At 42.7% G+C, this 19652-nt stretch overlaps 1 protein-coding gene across 1 annotated transcript; it reads right to left on the bottom strand.

Annotated features, from left to right (window-relative positions):
* Window positions 1–438: 438 nt before the first annotated feature.
* Window positions 439–19358, bottom strand: ASAH2 (N-acylsphingosine amidohydrolase 2). Its single transcript, XM_026040668.1, has 21 exons — window positions 19295–19358; window positions 18392–18531; window positions 16405–16523; window positions 16043–16192; window positions 15545–15721; window positions 15008–15135; window positions 14343–14420; window positions 13202–13322; window positions 12092–12217; window positions 11620–11706; window positions 10917–11021; window positions 10680–10761; window positions 10104–10219; window positions 9067–9161; window positions 8535–8574; window positions 7284–7379; window positions 6284–6379; window positions 5534–5683; window positions 4369–4428; window positions 3607–3695; window positions 439–789 (listed from the first exon to the last, which is right to left on the bottom strand). The coding sequence occupies exons 2-21, from the start codon at window positions 18522–18524 to the stop codon at window positions 600–602; spliced, it is 2238 nt and encodes a 745-aa protein (XP_025896453.1). The 5' UTR covers window positions 18525–18531; window positions 19295–19358; the 3' UTR covers window positions 439–599.
* Window positions 19359–19652: the final 294 nt, after the last annotated feature.

The raw sequence follows: 19652 nt of genomic DNA on the forward strand, positions 1-19652 counted from the left end.
TCAGTTTTAAGGATTGGACTCAATTTTGTGGACTACTTTATGATCTGGATTAGCTYCCATTATCCATTAATTCTCTCCAAGAGAGAAAATATTCACAATCAGTAAACATTTGTCTAAGGACTACAGTAAAATAGTTCACCTTTTATTACAATAACGATCAACCACAAGGGGAATAGCCCAGGATGAGAACAATTCAAATGAAAATTTATCAAACTACTTGAGTTGAACTGTTGGTTGGAACAATAAGCAGCACTTGGGGGACAAAAGTGACACAAATCACAGAATCACAGGATGGTTGAGGTTGGAAGGGAGCTCTAGAGATCATCCAGTCCAACCCCCCTGCTCAAGCAGGCACAYCTAGAGYATGTGGCACAGGGTGGCATCCAGGCGGGTTTTSAAGACCTCCAGAGAAGGAGACTCCACARCCTCCCTGGGCAGCCTGTTCCACTGCTCTGGCACCCTCACCGTGAAGAAGTTCCTCCTCACATGAGAAGTGACAAACACTGGAAGAACAGCTCCCAAGAGTGACTTTGAACACTACAGATATTAAATGAGCTATTTTAAGGGAAAAAAAGAATCCTTCTAATAAAGGAGATCACCTATAGATTTATGATTTTGAACGSTGAAGATGTGCCTTCAAATGCATAATAGACAGCGGGACGGAAAAGTGGTATTTTCTTGTAGTGTCCGAAGTATCGTATTCTGTAGGTGCCTGGCTCCGTGGTGCTGGGGATATGCCATTCAACTGTTGCGTTGCTCTGACCAAGTAATCCTTTGGTCCAGTAAAATCTAACAGAAATGGAGAACAAGAGTCAACAAGAAAATCCACTTTCATTTGTTGAAACAGCTCAAGAGCTCAGGCTGACTAATCTAAGTCAAGGAAGAGGAATTAACTCAAGTTGAGTGTATCTTAAGATTTTCTTTTAATAAACTTTTCTTGACATATACTCAAGTTATTAGAGCAGTAATAATCAACAAATAACTAAAAGCACAGAAGAGTTTGAGACATATCAAACACTGCAGAACAAGTCGTTGGTTAGAGAGAAATAGCAGAAATGGTTTTCTGTAGGTAGAAAATATTTCTACCAAAGCATTATTGTTTTACTAACTCCATATCATAAACCCCATACACCATTATCCCAAGAGCAACATTCACCAGCTTAGTCTTCCCTGAAAAGTAGAAGTGGGGAACCATGTGTTTATGTACACAGTTGAAGGTTATTGAAAAAAATTAACARTTTTTGGCTCAGTCATTTCCTTGACAGATTTTCACCTTTTATAGGCTCATTTGGTAACTTTTAAGCAAGTTTTYGAGAAATTGAAGCACCTGAGAGAAAAATAAAAACAAACAAACAAAAAAACCCACAAACCAACCAACAGATGGCAGATGTTTTCTGAAGAGGCAAACAAACAGCAGCACACACTTCATACCATCTCTCTACCCCAGTAGGCCCCAAAAGAAATGTAGGTCTATTGGAAGACAGAAGCTACTGAAATAAYACAGTGGAAATTTACTTATTCCCACGTCAGAAATTGCTAGATATTTTCTTCATTTTAGGAGGGAACTCCAGGTCAGAGAAGGATCAAGCACTTCTGCTCAAACTCAGGGCTATAGCCAGCAAGACGAAAACATCCCACCATGTGGTGGTGAGGGTTGTTTTTTTTTTTTCCCAGTCATCAGAGAGCAACTCTTGGGATAATGAAAAAAGTTGAATCTGCTCTTTTTTTTTTTTTTTTTTTTTTTTTTTTTTGAGTCTAATAGTGAAAGGCTGCAGCAGAAGAGCTCAGTGATGATTCACCACTTTCACAGCCCGCAGTGGGAAATAGGAAATCATAATATATTTTAAAAACGGCATTATTAGCTCTTTCCTTTTGCTACATAGAAATGAATGGTCCAAGAAATATTAATGGGAGCTCAGTGAACCAGGATCCCTGCTCTGGGATTCAGAACATAGCTGAAGAAGAGTCTTCATGCAAGAGGAGCTCACAGGGATTGAAACACACTTAATCTTTGTTCACTGTTTGCTAAAGGCAGGCCTGCCAAATTCTTCTCTCYTCTAACTAGATTCAACCTCTTAAATCAACCTCCTATATGGCTACAAGGAAGCTGTTTCAGCTTATAACCCATGCTTCCACCCCAGACTCGAGATGGATCCAACCCTTCTCCCTGCAGACATCAAAAGAGCACCCAGCAAAAGCAGGACCCAAAGGGAGCTTATCTCTGTGGCGGGGTGAGTGCAAGTCAAAGCACAGAGAGCAGAGATCTCATGTCCTGAAAGCAGCTCTTCCTTCAGTAAACCTCCCTACCTTTTGACCTCTTAAAACATGCATTTTGCAGAAGTGTCTATAAGCTAATTAATGCTCTGTAACACTAAACTAATGAATAAGGTGTTCACTTTTGCTCTCCTATTTTAATCCACAAGTCGGTGGGATCAAATTTTAGTTTTCATGGAATGAATAAAAACAACAACTAACCAAACAAAAAAGCACATAGCACCACCATCTGTCTTTACTGATGTCATGTAAGGATGTTGTATGCTCCTCATGACTATCACATTGCTTTCAAAACTAAAGTTCACTGTTTTCACTAATTACAAACTATTTCTACTTTCGTGTATTGTTTTCTGCCTTCATGGGGCATCAGGAAGGAAAATACYGCTATTTGCATTTCTTTGCCTTCTGGTAAGTCCCTTTAGACAAGGAAAAATAATTCCTCCTATCCGCAGAAGTGTTTGAGAAGGAATTTGTCAAGGATAGAAATACATTAGCTTCTATTTCACAGAAACAGGCAGCCTGCTCAAAGCACATTTAATTGCATTACATTATAGAGCGTGTCAGTGAGAGATCCTGGGAGTTCTGGCTACCAGAAGAGATATAGAGAGCAATGGGTTAAAATAAATAAATAAATAAATAAATAAATAAATAAATAAATAAATAAATAAATGAATGAATGAGAGACCTCCCTGATGAGCTGAAGCTACCATGGACGTGGCCTCTTTGATCTTTGAGGATATCTATTTGCCCTAGGATGTTGCATGGTGAGAAGATCCCCAAAACAGATGTTTTCCAGGAGGGCATTCTCTTACAGAGAGGTTAGAGAGACAGGTAGGCAAATGTCCATTTTTCTTCAAACAAAAGAAAAACTTGAGAAAAGGTGATACAAGCTTTGCTGCTTTATGAATCTTTTCCCTTATGCTGGACGTCTCCAATGTTAACTTTATTCTTTTGAATGTCTTTTAAAATATCTACCRTATATACTTTGTGATGTAGAGCAAAGCTAGCCAGCATGTTCCTATAAAAATCCTTCTGTTTCCTGAACATTTCATAGTTCCCATTTCTTGTGATCTACTGACTCKAGTCTTGAAACGAACTTTTAACTCTCTAGAAGTCACTTTGCGAGCAAAACGTAATTATCTGATGGCAAATTACTCTGGACACAGTAACTGCACCAAAGTAGACTGGTCTGTCCCCAGAAAGCAGCATCTCCAGGGTTAAGACGAGCCTGCAGTTTGAAGATCTGAGAGGGAGCACGTTGTGCTAAATTCAAATGACTCCAGGGAGTTTGTGCAAGAGTGAGATTTGGTGAGGGTACTGTGAGTCACTCACCTGGTGTCCCAGGAGGCATCGTTGTGGACTACGCTCCAGCTCCCAGAACTGTTGATATATCTCTCTACCGTCAGGAAGTTGTGTTCTGTCTGAGATAAAAATAAGAGAAGTCATTAAACTCGGAAGGGACAGGCGTGTTCTCTCTCCAGTGCTTCGTTGAAACTGGAGGACAGCCTAAACACCTGCAATTTTACTGGCAAAGTAATTGACATCTTTAGCAAAAAAAATGCATGTGTTTCCTGCAAAGCGCAACTTCAAATTTGTAAATGAAATGGAGTCAAAAAAATTTAAAAAAAAAAAANGGGGGCCTGGTCATTAAAAAGATCAAAGAGCACAGGCAAACAAGACATTTGCCATCCATTTCTATCCAAGATGACTGAAGAGATGAATTTTGTACTTTTCCCATCATCTTTGTTTCAATAAAATCATATGCCAGGCTGACAACATGAAGACAGGAGCCTTTTCTTACTCCTACAAAAACGTACTTTAATCAGTATAAAGGCATCTATATTGATGAATTATACAGGTAACTTCATCCTGAGCAGTGTGAAGACATCATGAATGACCTACATCTGACTTTTTACATTTGATATGTCCAATACAGGACAAAATGATTTTTAACAAACAGACGTATGTCTAAAATAAGGGTTTTGCTCCAAAAACATTGTGGATGTGTGAATTTAACATATAAGGCAGCGGCAGTAAGTAAAAATTAACCAGCCCATAAAAGCCCCAATTCTAGCATTGCTGCATTCTATTTACCACATTCTCCGCAGAGTTCCTTGGATTTGCACTCACAAAAGTTACTTCAGCAACTTCTCCCTGTGGGAATATTAATATTTAATTTAAAGATGGAGGGGTATTTTGTACATTAAAAATGTCCTTTGCAGRAGCCATTGGTAAGAGATTATTTTTGTGTATATATGATTTCACAGAATCACAGAATGGTTGAGGTTGGAAGGTACCTATAGAGATCATCTAGTCCAACTGCCTTGCTCCAGCAGGGACACCCAGAGCACAGGGTGGCATCCAGGCAGGTTTTAAAGATCCCCAAAGAAGGAGACTTCATAACCTCTCTGGGCAGCCTGTTCCAATGCTCTGTCATCCTCACAGTAAAGTTGTTATTCCTCAGAAAATATCCTGAATCTGCATGCTGCCCAATGTCATTCCACTTGTCCTACTTGCCACTACTTGCCAGAGGAATTCCACATGGTATCACATAAAGTTTCCTCGTAAAGAAGGGAAGGAAATAAATGAGACTAAAAATAGGAGACACCTCTGCGTTCTTGCAAGCTCTCTCCTGGAGTCAGGCCAATGAGATGAGAGCCAATGCTCTGAACACCTTATCTAAATATCTAAATTATTAAGTGTTGAAAACAGTAAACACTTTCTGACATTTCTTCCCATTTCCATTCTATCTGGGAGACATCAGAGGTGACCCAATTTCTCCTTGTAAAGAAATCATTTAATCATCAACTAGAGTTTCATGTGAAAACAGAGCCTTAATGATACTGATGCTTCATCAAGTTACTAGCGGGGTTATCCCTATGCTGTGCTGGGGGTAAATCTTGTTCATCTGCAAGCTTCACAGTCAAGGGATGAGTGTGATTCATTATTAAAAAGTGAGGAAGTAGAGAAGCATTTTGAAACAGCTTTTAAAATTGAAGAGGACTCTTTGACCTTATTCATGCATGGAAAGTACTGAAAGCAAAAGAGACAGCAGAGGACAACCGGGGTTTTTACATAGTTCATCTTCTACATGTCAAGTCTGTCTTTTCAAGCATGGTGCAAGTCCACTAAGAGCAATGACATCTTCCCGATTTGAGACCCCGCACAGTCCTTTAGAAAAGAGGAACTTTAGGAAGATGAGCTCGAATTTAAACAGGTTTTACTAAACAAGAGCTAGCAAATATCCTTGAGCTCTCACCACTCGATACTCTGGTCTCACTTCTTGAAGCACATCCCCAAACGCTTTGTTCGAGGGTGTCCTATCAGCAACGACAGCAGGCACCAAGGTCAGACTAGTTACGTTGAAAAGTGGGGGCTCTGGACCACTTGGCAAATCCTGAACTGTATTCTGGGAGATGAAACACACACTTACAATACAACACTGCTGATGGCAACAGATAAATCAGACCAGTGCTTAAATCGCTTTATAAACCAAAATAATGAAGGGAATGTAAAAGCAGGGTGAGAAGATCGCTGCTTGTGCTGCTTGCCCAGAAAAAATCCTGGCTGGACACCAGGTACCCTGTTGTTGAGATCTCCTCAAGGCACTTGCCCAAATATCCTATGGCAGACAGCTCCCACCCACAGATATGATGTAGTCCATGGCTGCAATGGTAACAAATATTGCCATGTACAGGGCAAACGTGGCCGATTTTTTTCTCTTGGTGGAAAAGCAGCAATGTTAGGTCATGCTAAAATTTAGTGATGTGGAAGCCTCAATCATTGTAGGCAACTATAGTCTAAATTTTGTATCAAAAATTTGCAGAATCCGCATGATACAAGGATCTCATTGTAGGAGTTCCATATCATTTCATGTGAGGATGTCTCAAAGGGGCTACTTACAAGAAATAAAAGTGTAATATTTCACAGCCTCACTGAAGAACARGTATATTCATCACCTTTTACAGGATTTGAAAGCTTTTAGCATCATGCAGAAAGTTTTAATTACCGTAGCAATAGCTTTTGCCAGTCCTCTGTACAGCTGCATATAAGCTGAAAGGGTGTGTGGCCCATAAATAGTTGACGCTGCCTCGTATCTTTGAGCCTGGAAAGGGATAAAATTGAAAAAGGAGGGTTTGAAGGTGTTTTGGGCAATTTATAAGGTTCATTCTACTCCCCAAAGATGAGATGAGCACTGTACCTGCAGCGGRGTATTTAATGAGTGTAGAAAATCATCTGTGACAGAGATGTACACCTCCCCAGTGATTCATCTCCAGTATCTCAACCCCTTTACTGCCCGGAAGACAGCCTAACAGTTCACCTAAGTATTGCTGCTCAGTTTAAGGTCTTTCTTCCTTCTTCTATCCACCACAGAAAAAAAGGAAGACAAGTTATCACTCCTCCATTTCTGATAGCTTTGTATTTCCTTAGTATTTTATGATGGACTACTACCCTCCAGCTTCTAGTGCAGAACCACCCAGTTCTTCCAGCCTTCCCTCCCTGGCAGGGATTTCTGAGCTTTTGGGATCCATCCCCAAAAGGTCCATGGCTTTCTTACAGCATAGTATCTGCCACATTCTTTCAGAACCATTAAATTAYTTCTTGAGGCTTACAAGCCATATTGCTGCCTTGTCCGTAGCAGCATGTCAGTGCAGATTCACCTCATGGTCCTACAGCCCTAGACATTTCTTTTGGCAATTTCCCCAACTTGCAGAAATTTCTAACTCATCCAAGTCATTTTCTAACATTAAAAAGACCCAGAAAATCTTCCTTCAGCATATCTGACCAATTCCATACAGAGCTATCCAGAAATTGTCCTCAGCAATGGAAACCACATTGACACTTACGCTATTTCACCTGGGCTAGGATAAACAAGTAGGGATTTCTATCTAAGACTCTCATAATCTTTTTTTTCAGATTTTAGTGGCACAGAAAAACTACTGTKTGTGTGCATAATTACACTCCAGTATCATCCCATATAGTGAAATGTGATAGGCAATTTTGTTTACCTGGTATTCTTCATAGGTGGTGATGTAGTGGGTGTAGACATTGCACAGGCCTGCAATTACAACATTCATCCCCGATGTTCCATGAGACTCAAATTCCTAAGAAAATAATTAAATAACTCTTCTTGCACTAACTGCTTAAGGCACAATTATATATTTACCAAGACARAGTGATGGGAGGGAGAGATTCACTAAAACAGCCCTACAAATGTAATTTGCCCTGTATTGACACTGAATGGAAATCAAGATGTTAAAGAGCAACACAACTCCCTACAGAGAGACAGAATAAATTATGCTACCCACCCCGTAAATGCAACCAACTGAATACATTTTCTTTTGAAGTCTAATATCTGTATTCTCCTAAAAACCAAAGCGCTGTAACATGTTGGGAGAATTATAGGGACAGCAGRCATGATCAAGAAAGTATTCAGACCACAACTGAAAACAAGAGAAATCAGTCTGCTGAATGAATATATGTATATACACACACATACATATATAAAAAATATATATAAAATATATATTATATATATATAAATATATGCATACACACACACAYAYAYAKATATMTAKATATMTRTRTRTGTGTGTGTGTATGCATATATTTATATATATATAATATATATTTTATATATATTTTTTATATATGTATGTGTGTGTATATACATATATTCATTCAGCAGACTGATTTCTCTTGTTTTCAGTTGTGGTCTGAATACTTTCTTAATCATGCCTGCTGTCCCTATCTATATATCTATATATGTGTGTGTGTGTGTATGCATATATTTATGTATCTATGTACATGTGTGTGTATATATGTATATATATGTGTGTGTGTGTGTATATATATGTGTGTGTGTATATATGTGTGTATATATATATGGATATATATATAAGCATTTTTCTTTCCAGATGTTCTCATGTTGCAGGAGCACCACAGAGGCTTCAGAGACAAAACATCTGTTGGCATCAGTTACCCTGGGATTTCAGTTGTTTATTTTTTGTGTTGACTTAACGGGCTGAAAYCTGGTAGGTTTGCTTCTTTAGGGGGAGGATGTTCATCTTTCTTGCGTGTCAGGGAGTGCATGCACAAATATGCATGAAACAACTGTGAGAAAGAAAAACCTCTCTAAGATGTGAGATGCAGGATCCCAACAGGGAGGAGACAAGAGGGAAAAAAGACCCAGCATAATCAAGGAATGAGAAGTTCCAGGTGTACTGCTCTCATGAGAAACTTCTTCCTCAACTACTTACACTTCTAACAGCTTCCCGTAGTCTACGCCCAGACATGGTCCTAGAGGTATTAAGGGAATAATGTCAATCTCCAGGAAAGCAGAATACACAGAAGGGGTTAAACAAGGAATTCTTTTTTCTTTTTAAGTCCAAATTTGTGATTATTTATCTGAGCTTTTCTTGGGGTGTCTGAATACTTGAAGTCCAGGTTAGCTTTACATTGGCATCAGAGCAGAGCAGGAGGGAGGCCACCAGCAAGTTGTTGGCACTTGGGTCTTCTCAGTTGCGAGTTCAAACAAAACACATCAAGACATTTCATATATCCCAGTCAGAAGAAGGAACTGGGAAACCCCAGGTACCCCGAGGAGATGCTCTGCAAGGGACTATATGCAGTGGACATACATGTGTAGKGCTTACAGAGCTACCATACACGGGGGACAATTCTTAATCTCTCTGCTACGCTGGATTATACACCCACACACAAAAGTACAGCAGGGGTGGGTGAATGCAATGTGCCACCTGCGATACATAGAGCAAGCCCACAAATACATACGTAAGCTCTCCAGGAACAGCAACAATTGCCAGCGACCCGATGGTAGCAAGCTGAACATCTACGATGTCAGGGTGCCATGGGTGAGGTCGAGTCATCTAAGGTGAGAAAAGAACATGCCTATGAGTTTCACAGCACAAGAGAAAGACAGACAGCTGGAGCATTTTCTTTTCCATAACTTAAATCAAACAAATAAAAGTGCTTTGCATACTACAGACAATCATGAAAAAGAAATTACATCCTATATCACAAGATATTGCTTGTTCATCACCCACAATTAAGGGGAGACATGCGTAAGTACTGTGGGAGAGGCAAAAGCTTTTGTGCAGCAGAACAGGTGAATAARGTTAAGGTAGCACCTAAGAACAGAAATTCCCTGAGGAGAAACTCCTCACCTACATGGGAAGGAGATAAAAGGAAACTAAGACCACCAGCAATTTGAGAGTGATATGGCTCTTGCAAACTAATTACAAATCCTACTAGAGAAAAGATGGAAAGATTTCTGAGGAGCAACTTGCCAGGGGCATAAAACAAAAGTTAAAATTTTGTCAAATGGATTAGAAGCAGGAGGCCTGCCATGGCATCTATAAAAGGCTACTTGAAAGTGATACAGCAATAAGAATAAAATCTAATTTATTCTCAACGGCACCAATCCCAATGGAGAAGCTGGGATTGCAGGATACTCTGCACTGGAGCCAAGTGCGAGATGAGCCAAGGAACCCAATCATGAACCCAAKATGAAGCCAATGATGAACCCAAGATGAGCCAAATGCAAGATGAGCCAAGGAACCCATTGAAAAGGATGCGGCACTAAGAAAGCTTTTAAAGAGGCTGATGAAAGGAGTAACAAGGAAATGCCTCATCCAGATGGCATTGCCTAATTGCTCTAGAAGACCTTGGACACAAAGACCTTACTCTCTGCAGGACATTACATTTGCCTTGAAGCCAAATGAACTGCAGGTTCATTTTAAGGTTAAAAGTAGGATTTGGGGTAAGTTTGGCAAGGACAAATATCAACATGCACAACAGTGTATCCTTACCTCACCAGTGCTAAAGAGTATTGGCTTGGGGTCGTGGCACGCTTGTGTTTCGTTGGATGGCTTTCCCAGCAGCTGGTCCCGGATGGTGTCCCAGAACGGATCTCCTTCTACTGCACCTGAAGGGAAAAACATTTCCATCCTTCAGTTCCCACGGCAGCTACTGGGCAGAAGTCTTCTCAGCTAAGCATTCCCTCCTTATCTGGGATAGGATATTTCTCAGCAGGTTCTGGGCTTCTTTTCCAAGGGGGTTTGAAATGACCAAGTTTAGCCCATCTGAGCAACACTAGCTCCACACTTGGCAGCATCTGGGTAGTGAGAAGAAATTGTAGAGACTGCCTCAAGGTTGTCTCTTTCTCCTTCTCCCCTCCATCCTTCAAAGCATAGTCATATCCTTGCCTATAAACTTTCGGCAAACATGGACACACTTGCAAGTGCAGCAGAAGATCACACCCTCTGGAGCCCGTGCTTCAAGCAACTGTTGATGTTCTCCAAATAACTCTGAGGGTTTGACTCTATTTGGGGGACAACCCATATCTCTCCCATTTGTACCCTATGGATGCTTCATCCCTACATTACCTTGTGTAAAATTGAAAGCCCCCACTCCATCTATAGTACCAGCAGCAAAGCTGTGTCCTAAGGCTGGTTTACATGTTTTAACCTTAATTTAAAAAAAAAAGGAAAAAAAGAAAAGAAAAAAAGAAGATATTTTAAAAGAAGTTGCCATCAGTGTATTATGTGCTGCTGTAAAAAAAATCACATTTCTTCCTTGGCGAGAAATCCCAGGCCTATATCCATGGGAGTTCCTGCCCTTACCACATGTGTGGCRTTTAGCGTCACGGAGACATCGCTCATGTTCACCCATTGGTGTGCTGAGCTGAGCGGTCCTGTGATCTCCTGGGAAGCACTTGCATACACCTCCTAAAGCACAGGCATAGAGTAAGCAGTGTTAAAGGCAGCAAGCCAGAGAAATACAGCTTACCAACACAGAGCAATCTCTGGAAAGGGTGGAAATCCTTGACGAAGCGGAAACAGCAATCAAAAGGCATCAGCCATCAGCAAGCCTTCTGCCYGATCCTTTACTGGATCTCTTCTAGGCCTTGCAAGCTGCCCTCCCTGAAACTGTGGCAGACACGTCCTCCTGCTGACAATCCTCAAGTAATGCAGGTCTGCTGAAGAGTGGTGAAGTTTGGCCCGAAAGACCAAAGACTTACAAGTGAGCCAATAGGTTGGAGCCCACCAGCTGAATGAATGCAAGGTAAAGTGTGGTAGGGTTGACCATCTGTCAAGCGTGTTTAAGCAAACACAGTTTAGCTCACGCTTGCATTAATTCAGGAATGCGATGGCAAACTTAGCCAACAAGTGGTTTGCGATGACATCTCTGAGCTCTTCTAGGAGTCTTCAGCCTGTGTCATCATTTCCCCCATGATTCCTCTGACATTTGCTCAATGGATTATGTCTTTTTTTTTTTTTAAATAAGCACATCTGTGCATACTCTTATGGCAAAAACATCACTTACCTTTGCTTTCAAGTAGATATTTTGCCCTATAATTCTTGTACTGTCAAACATGTCAGTACCAGGACCCATGGCCATGCACATCTTTGCCTGTTAAGAAATCTCATTTTTAATTCCAGTCATCTGTTAACATCAAGAACATAACTGCAAAGTGAGGGTGMCGTGGGTGAATGCAACAAGTGATTTTCAGAACCGAGGAAGGAGGAGGCTTTCTGAGAGCTATCTAAAATTTGGCGCATGAAGTCACTACATTAACCTCTGATTTTATTTGGACTTTGAGTGAACAACCAGAAAGATGACTGTGCTAGGACAACATAGGGTAAGTTACAGAAATAGGAACCTATCTAAGGAACAGATGATTTATTCCATGCCCTCCTCTTGCGGAGTGATCCACCACCTGGATCCACCACCTTGCACCTCCAGCACAAGTTTTCWCCTTCACAAAACTCAATGTTGATCGAGAATATCTACTTACCCCACCAACAGGACAGGTGCTCTGTGGGTTATCACATGAATCCCCTGTGTTTATGCAGAATGGGCCTTTGGTGTTGGGAGACACATCTCCCAGGTTGGAGGATGCAAAAGCGGCAACAAAAGAGCCCTGCCAAATAAAGATGTAGGCAGGGGGGTTTTAATGCCTTGCAGTGATCGCAAATAATCACCTGCATCTTTCCCTGAGGGTTAAAAATATGCAACAAAACGCCAAGACTGATATTATAGCCAGCTGATTGGTATATATTTCTAAAGGGCCTGGGAGGAGAAAAGAACCATTGCTGGTGGCAAAGGGTGACATTCACATCATTTTAGTTTCTGGATAATGTTTCTTCTACCTCTCCCAGCTCGGCAGCAGCAATTCACTCTCGTTCCTCACTCCTAATGTTGCAGACCAGATGCTAAGGGGTCAACATAGCACCAAGCACATGATTTTCCTCCTGCCAGGCTTTTCCTCTGACAGATTTATAGGGTGAGAACCAACAACATCTGACTGAAGGAGTTGACACCAAGCAGTACTCATAAAGTAAGGCTGGTTACACTCACCAAGCGCTGGCTGAATTCATCCCCCTTGGATGATGCTCTCATTTTATAGATACCACACGTCAACACTCGCTATTTAAATATATTATGAGCTCTTTAGCTGTCCTCTTGCAAGGCTGTTAGGTGCAAYGTGCCCAGCAGGCTAGGCAGCTAAATACCAAAACCTCCAAACATTTCCACGCCTGCTTTGGGTCAGCTGGCACTGACTTGCACCYACAACTATGCACTGCAGTGGAGTCCTGCTAAAAGCTTGTAGATAATTCACCATAAAAAGAAACRATGGCAAGTAGTAAACTTTCTTTAGTTTCCATCTTTGGTATGAACTGCATGTGGCTATTAAAATGGGAACGGGCAGCTGTTTCAAAGTTGGAGATACATTCTCTTTTCATATGTTGTTTTGGAAAGCCATGAGTACACCTTGCAATTTCTTTTTGCTAGAGGCAGAAAAACAGTAAATAAGGCAGAGGGTGCAAAGGCCAAAGGCACCAATCGATCTGTTTAGGTGCCCATTCCTCCCCATTACTTTCTGGGAGCCTGAAAATGCTCRCACCTCTCCTGGCAGCATCCCTTTGTTCTTCTCCTGCTCAAACAAGTAGGACGCATAGCCCACGTTGTCACTGTTCACCAGGTGGTTTGTGTTGTTCATGCTGACCGGATGGACTGCAAACCAACTGCAGAAAAAAAACAAAACAGAAACCAAAACAACAAAACAAAACAAACAAACAAAACAGAGAAGGAACGTATAGGAAATCTATTATTCTATCAGTATGTTTGTAATTGCCCAAGGAGAACATTATTTTGTGTACTAAAATCAGGACTGTGGATATCCAGGGCTGGATTAGCAAGGCCAGACAGTTTGTCCCATCCTCTCCCTTCCCAAATGAGAAAGTTCAAAACTAGCATGGCACAGGGGAGAGAAGAGCCGTGAATGGATGCCAAGTGCACCACGGCTCTGCCTTCAAGATCAGAAATACTGTGTTGATCCCACTATTTAAGATTGTTGCTGTGCAGCTCCCTCCACATGCAAACCCACATTTTCAGCTGCTCAGCAATTGCTCAGCCTCTCAAAGGGCAGAGTTTATCTAACAGCACTTGGTGAACTGCTGCGCGTGGCAGCTGGTGGAAGGAGGGTCTATGATAGCCCCTTGTGCCTGCTGAACATAAGCAGCTGTGTCTCCCTTCCACGGCACTTACGCCTCATGAAAGACCCTTGATTTTTTTCCTTACTTAGTTGTGACATCAGACGAAGATAAATACAACACTACTTGCTGCTCTTGGTTACTGCTCCTCTTAACACAGTCAGACCCTCACTTGTAGTTTCTGAATGAGGAAATTAAGCACTTGACTTCGTGGCAGTGGGTTGCTACACTTGCCTGGCCTTGAGCTCTAAACTTTGAACAGCCAAATGCTTGGGTTCAGATCTCCTGATAGRACAGGTGTTGTAAACGCTACCTCTTGGACAAAGTAACTCAGCACATCATGTTCAACACCAGGAACAGCGTATGATTTGCAGGGCACATGTGGCTTTAAAAGAAAATAACCAAGAGATCAAGAGAAGAGAAGGCAATGAAGGATCTGAGTGCAGCTTGTCTTTTAAGAGGAGGCCAGGACACAAGCAGAAAGCTAGAGATGAACCAGGTGCTGCTGGGATTCAGGAGCGGGGGAAACGTGCTACTTTTGGCAGCCAATACCTGATAAGGCCCAGCTCCTGTCCGTTTCCAGCTACCATCTTCAGCAACACCATTTCTTTGTCTGTGTTGGATGAGTACCTGCAGCAGTGAAGCAGGGAAACCCCATTAAACACCATAGTTGTGGTGGTGCTCAGATTCATTAAAACTCCACCGGTGAGCAAGAGGCTATTGCTAGAGCGCAGGTAGACCAGAGAGGAGCATCTGAAAACACCTGCTGAAAGTCAGGGAACAGTGACTCTCATTAACATCAAGCCCTGCCTCTCTGGATCACCTGGCCTCTTCTCTGGCCACCCATCTCCACTGGAAAGTGGACCTCTCGCTGAAACTACCTCCTGCACAAAGGATAGCATTTTAATGCCTCCTTACTCAAACGCTAACATCTTTCAATGATGTCTTCTTCAAGGTCAGACCTTTAACCAATGCRCTCCTACGTTTGGAGGGAGCAGGAAGCTCACCCAACCACCACTCTACCATTTGTACAAGCCATTTTAGCAGGAAGGAGACACTTGAGCATCCAAGATGGTGGCAATGCCATCCTCTTCAGGTCCATGTTTTGAACCCACTTATAGATGAGCAAAAACATCTGCTCCATGACGGCTGGGTTACAAACCTGATCGGAGAGCCCCTTTCAGGCTCTGATTCTCTACCATTGGAAGAGCTTTTACCTGCTTCGTTCAGACGCTGGATTCTGGAGGTAAGAGTAAGGGCTCCTGTTGATCTGGCTGTTTTCTACAGTTCCTCTRTTTATAAAAATCCTTCCTGTCTTCATGTTCCCATGTGCTATGTCAATGCTCTGAAAGAAGGAAGGAAGAAAATATTAGCCCTTACATGGGAAGGAGAATCAATTGTGAGGTCTATACATGACTATCTACCAGTCCCCTCTCTACTTCTCTCTCCCTCCATCCCAATTCCCAATCTTATCGTGTTAATTTTTCTTTTTTTTTCTTCTTATAGCAGTCTAAATTTCTAGAAAAAGGAATGACCGATAAAAAATAATCAGTATTTTGAAAAAAATTAAATCTTTAAAAGAAATATTTAAGGCTTTGGTAAATACCAACTGTCTTTGTGGGATTTTTAAAATCATGGCATGGAAGACGCTATGATGACTACCCCAGCAGGAGCTCCATYAGTCAGGAAGACATCTCTCCCTTGCCTTTCCCTGAGTTTAGGGGATCTCATTTCAATGAAGCAGAAACACCAACCTTTACAATGCCTTTCACGAGTGCCTGAAGGGATGGTTTGATTAGTCCTTTGCTAGTTATCCAGAAAAGGGTGTACTGGAAATAGCCAGCAGGCCCTGAATGSGTGTGAGTGCCACTGAGAATGACGTTGTCCTGGCGGTACAGCTCCCCATACTTGCTCTGCAGKTCACTGAGCACCTAGGGAGAAGGAGGTTACCTCACAAACCCTCTTTCATGTCCCCAAATGTTTCCAGAAAGAAAAAAGGACAGGTAAAGTGTAGCCTCAGTATGGACACAGCACATCTTCAAGCCTCTGGAGCAAGGAGATACCAAAGCAAAGTAGACAACATGCTAGCACATTTGCTATTATTTAGTAATGCTATTATTTAGTAATGCTATTATTTAGTAATTTAGTTATTTAGTAATTTAGTAATTATTTAGTAATCCCTGCAGCATTAACAGTAATACTGGTGACAACATAAAGTCACCTGTGTAGACTGCTTGTTTCCATCCACCTACCTCCAGCCTCAGTTTCTGAGATACCATTCCTATGTCCACGCTGACAAACACTACTCGTTTGGAGTTATCGGGCTCTGCCACAATGAAAGCTCGGCTGTAGAGTCGTGTGAGAAGCCCACCACCCACCTGGTCAGCGTTGGCAAAACCCATCTGAAAGAGAAGAGGTCCATGAGGCCAAATATAGCCAAAATATTGAGCTACATAATCATTTGTCTGTGCATTTCTGCATAGATTAGACAGAGGATCAAGGGAATTATGTCTGAACGTGAAAAGTCAAGAAAGCCAAAAGTTCTTCAGAGAATGTGAAGATGATGATGAAAACTGGTATTTCACAGACCCTATACTCAGTTCTCCATACATACCAAAGGGATTTCTGCAACGGGCCCTGTGCAATCTGCTCGGCCTACGCCTATCACGTAGTTTCCTGAGTTGATGGGTTCACCAGTTGATGGGTTCTGAGTTGATGTTGGTTGGCTGGGATCTAGAGCAAGAAGAGATGAGTGGACACATGAGCAAGCAGAATTTTGCACGGACAGAGTTAATACGTTTATTTATTTTTTAAGCAAAGCATGCCTAACCAGCCTCCCAGAGGACTTAGCAAGACATGTACAAGGAGATGCAGCTGATACCATCTACTTTCCAAATGAACCTCATGACAGGCTCCTAGAGAAGCTACACAAGGATGAGTTAGGAGRGAAGGGTCTGGGATGGATGAATAACCCAATAAGAGACAAGAAGTGGAGGGCGGGAGGGGACCATCCTGGCCCACAGAGAGTGAGATCACCTGGAGAATTCTGAACCCGTGCCCTTTGGCACATGACCTAGACCATGTCACGTCTACCCACGTGACAACGYGACGAGGTTTGCTGACACTGCTAGAGGTGTCCAGGGTAGCCGAGCCAGCCACGAAGAATTGCGGAGGGAGTCACAAGACCGAGTTGCCGGGCTCTGGGRATTGCGTAGTGATTCACTGCAGGGAGAAGAGGAGCCTAACTTTGMAGAAGATGGAATTCTCTGAGCTCACCATTACCATGCAGGAGACAAATCCCCTGGTTTAACAGCAGCTCCCATGAAAACTTCAGCCCAACAGCAGTGAAAGGAAGTAGGAGCATGTCAGAAACCATCAGGAAAAGCCCAAAGATCCAAGCAGAGCACATCCTTATGTCAGTGTATAAATCCCTGGGGCATCCAACACTTCCTGGTGCCCCGTTCTCAAGAAAGGGCACAGCAGTTCAGCAACTTCCATACAACAGCACAGGAAAGGCCTCCCAGAGGAAACTGTGTCTCCTCCCACTCTTCCCAAATGTGTGGAAGTCCTACAGCATGAGCAAAATATCTGGAGAAAGTCATGGAAGGAAAAAAGAACTCACCGAGGGATATTAAATTAAAAAAAAATAAATAAATAAAAAGGAAATGTCTCTGTCTCAGGAAGTCCCAGAGCCACAAACTAATGCAGACTAAGATAACACTGTGGGAAAATATTTATGGGCTTTGCCTGTTCTTAAAATCTTCCCTAGTCATCCGTCGCCAGCTGCTTTTAGAGATGGAGTAGTGGGTTAATGGGATGCTCTGTTTTCCCAGCCTGGCTTTCCTTGGTCTGTTATTTAAAACAGGGGAGATGACTCCGACCCCTCCTGCATCAGGGCCTCCCAAAGACATCCTGGAGAGGTGCTCTTGTGCTTGGCCACCATACAAGAGTCAGAAGCCACAGGCTGTGGTTGTACAAGAAGACCGCACACATCACACCCCCAGGGAAGACTACACACACTGCACCCGTGACCTGTAGCCCATTAATTTTAGTCACTACTAACCTAGCTTGTTGCTCAAGCTCAACGTGATCCTGCAACTAGGAACGAAACAAAAGTGCAGTATTGACCCTTAGGTGAGAGCTTCCTCACCTCTCTGGGTTTCAGTTGGGAACACCATAACCTGTTTTGATTTTTTTAATACATTTTCAAGCTTTCCAAAAAGCAGGATGCTTCAAGGGAAAATAAACTATCAAGGCCCAGCAGCTGGACCCCCATGTGTATGTTGTATCACCCATGAAGGGTGAGTACCTGGGGTGATGTTTAATGCAATCTGTGCCTTCTGACCATTCATCCTTTTCCTGCTGCATCAATATATTGGTATGGGTTCCAAGGCAGAGCTTTCTGTGCCAGTACCTTTGCACAAGGGRCAGCAGCCTGGGATCTCCACCCCCAGAAAGACTTTTTGGCCCCTTTGGCTGCTCGAACTAGAWCTTGGCTACTTCCACTTCTCCTTGGGCAGCACCCTCAACCCCAGCAAACCCTCYGGATTTCCAGTAGCTGGAGCAAGATGTGAGAGGGGGATTGAAGCATCCCAGCTTGCCTTCAGTGGAGACTCCTTCCCGAGGGAGAAAGTGGAGGACAAGGAGCACCACGGTGGCCGCTGTCATCATTGTCAGGAAAACAATGAGCACCGCCTCCAGGAGGGACAAGGTGCACTTGGACCTTCCGCACATGGTGGCTCTGTGAACAGAGAAAGGAGACCACATGGCAGGCAGCGAGGACAACCCCAACCGCCTGATGTTGGGCACATCACACCCAGGGTAGGTGATGAAAAACAGTAGTTGTGGTTTTTTGGATGCATCATTCTAATGACTCCTGATCTCCCCCTGCTCAGATTATAGCAGCATTGGCAGTAAAGTACCTGGAGAAAGGCACCTCTATCCAGAAGAGCCTCCAGACTTATTCAGTCTGGGATTCAATCCTATGATGGCATCACAGGAATGGAAATGGGGAAGGATGAGCATGCCATTAGAAAAAGGAAGAGGGAGGCAGAGCCTCTAATTTTCCTTGAGGTAACTACTGTCTTCCCATGGGTTGACTGGGTTGACCCCAGTCTTGGCACCTTCTCCCTTCAATTTGTGCCAGCAGGTGGTTCTCCAAAGGTGCCACGTCCTGGAAACAACTGATCTGCAGAAGATAACTGCTGGAAAGARCAGTTGTGGTTTTGGAAAGGTGGCAATGAGAAATGACACCTCCAGTTGAGCTGACTGCTCACCCASGCTTCCTATAGATGGTTTCCCCCATAAGATCAAGCAGTTGTGAGCATTGCTGAATTCCCCCTAGCAAGTCCACCCAGCCTAACGACTCATCCAGACAAACAGTATGAGCACCATCCTTAAACATTCCTGCACAAGATTCACATGTATTTTTCTAAGTGCTTAAAATGCTGATAGGATAACAAAAATAGCAACGTTTTGTACCAAGAAATCTTATGCAAGCTTACCTTGTATTAGAGATTGCTGTATTCTGGGCAACGTACGGCTTCAGCACGTTCTAGCCTGTTCGTAGCCGAGCTTCCACGCGTGTCCTAAGGTCTAAAGGACCGCTTCACGGCTTGAAAACTGGCTTTATCACAGATACAGTGCTCTGAGTCAGGCACTGCACGAGATAAGAAGAACGAGATCAATAGTTTTTATCGAAATGGGAAGTATGATTTTTCAACACGTTGGTTTTAGATGGTGCCTCTCTCTCTCCACAATAACCTTTTTGGGATTGCACTGGTCAGTCRTGGTGTGCTAGGCGTTTGGGGATGAGGATGGTAGCTGCTCTGGGACGGCAGCTGCTTGTCCTTGCTAGCAACA

The sequence above is a fragment of the Nothoprocta perdicaria genome, unplaced genomic scaffold (assembly GCF_003342845.1).
Source record: "Nothoprocta perdicaria isolate Ctin4 unplaced genomic scaffold, notPer1 scaffold_260, whole genome shotgun sequence".
NCBI classification, from domain to species: Eukaryota; Metazoa; Chordata; class Aves; order Tinamiformes; family Tinamidae; genus Nothoprocta; species Nothoprocta perdicaria.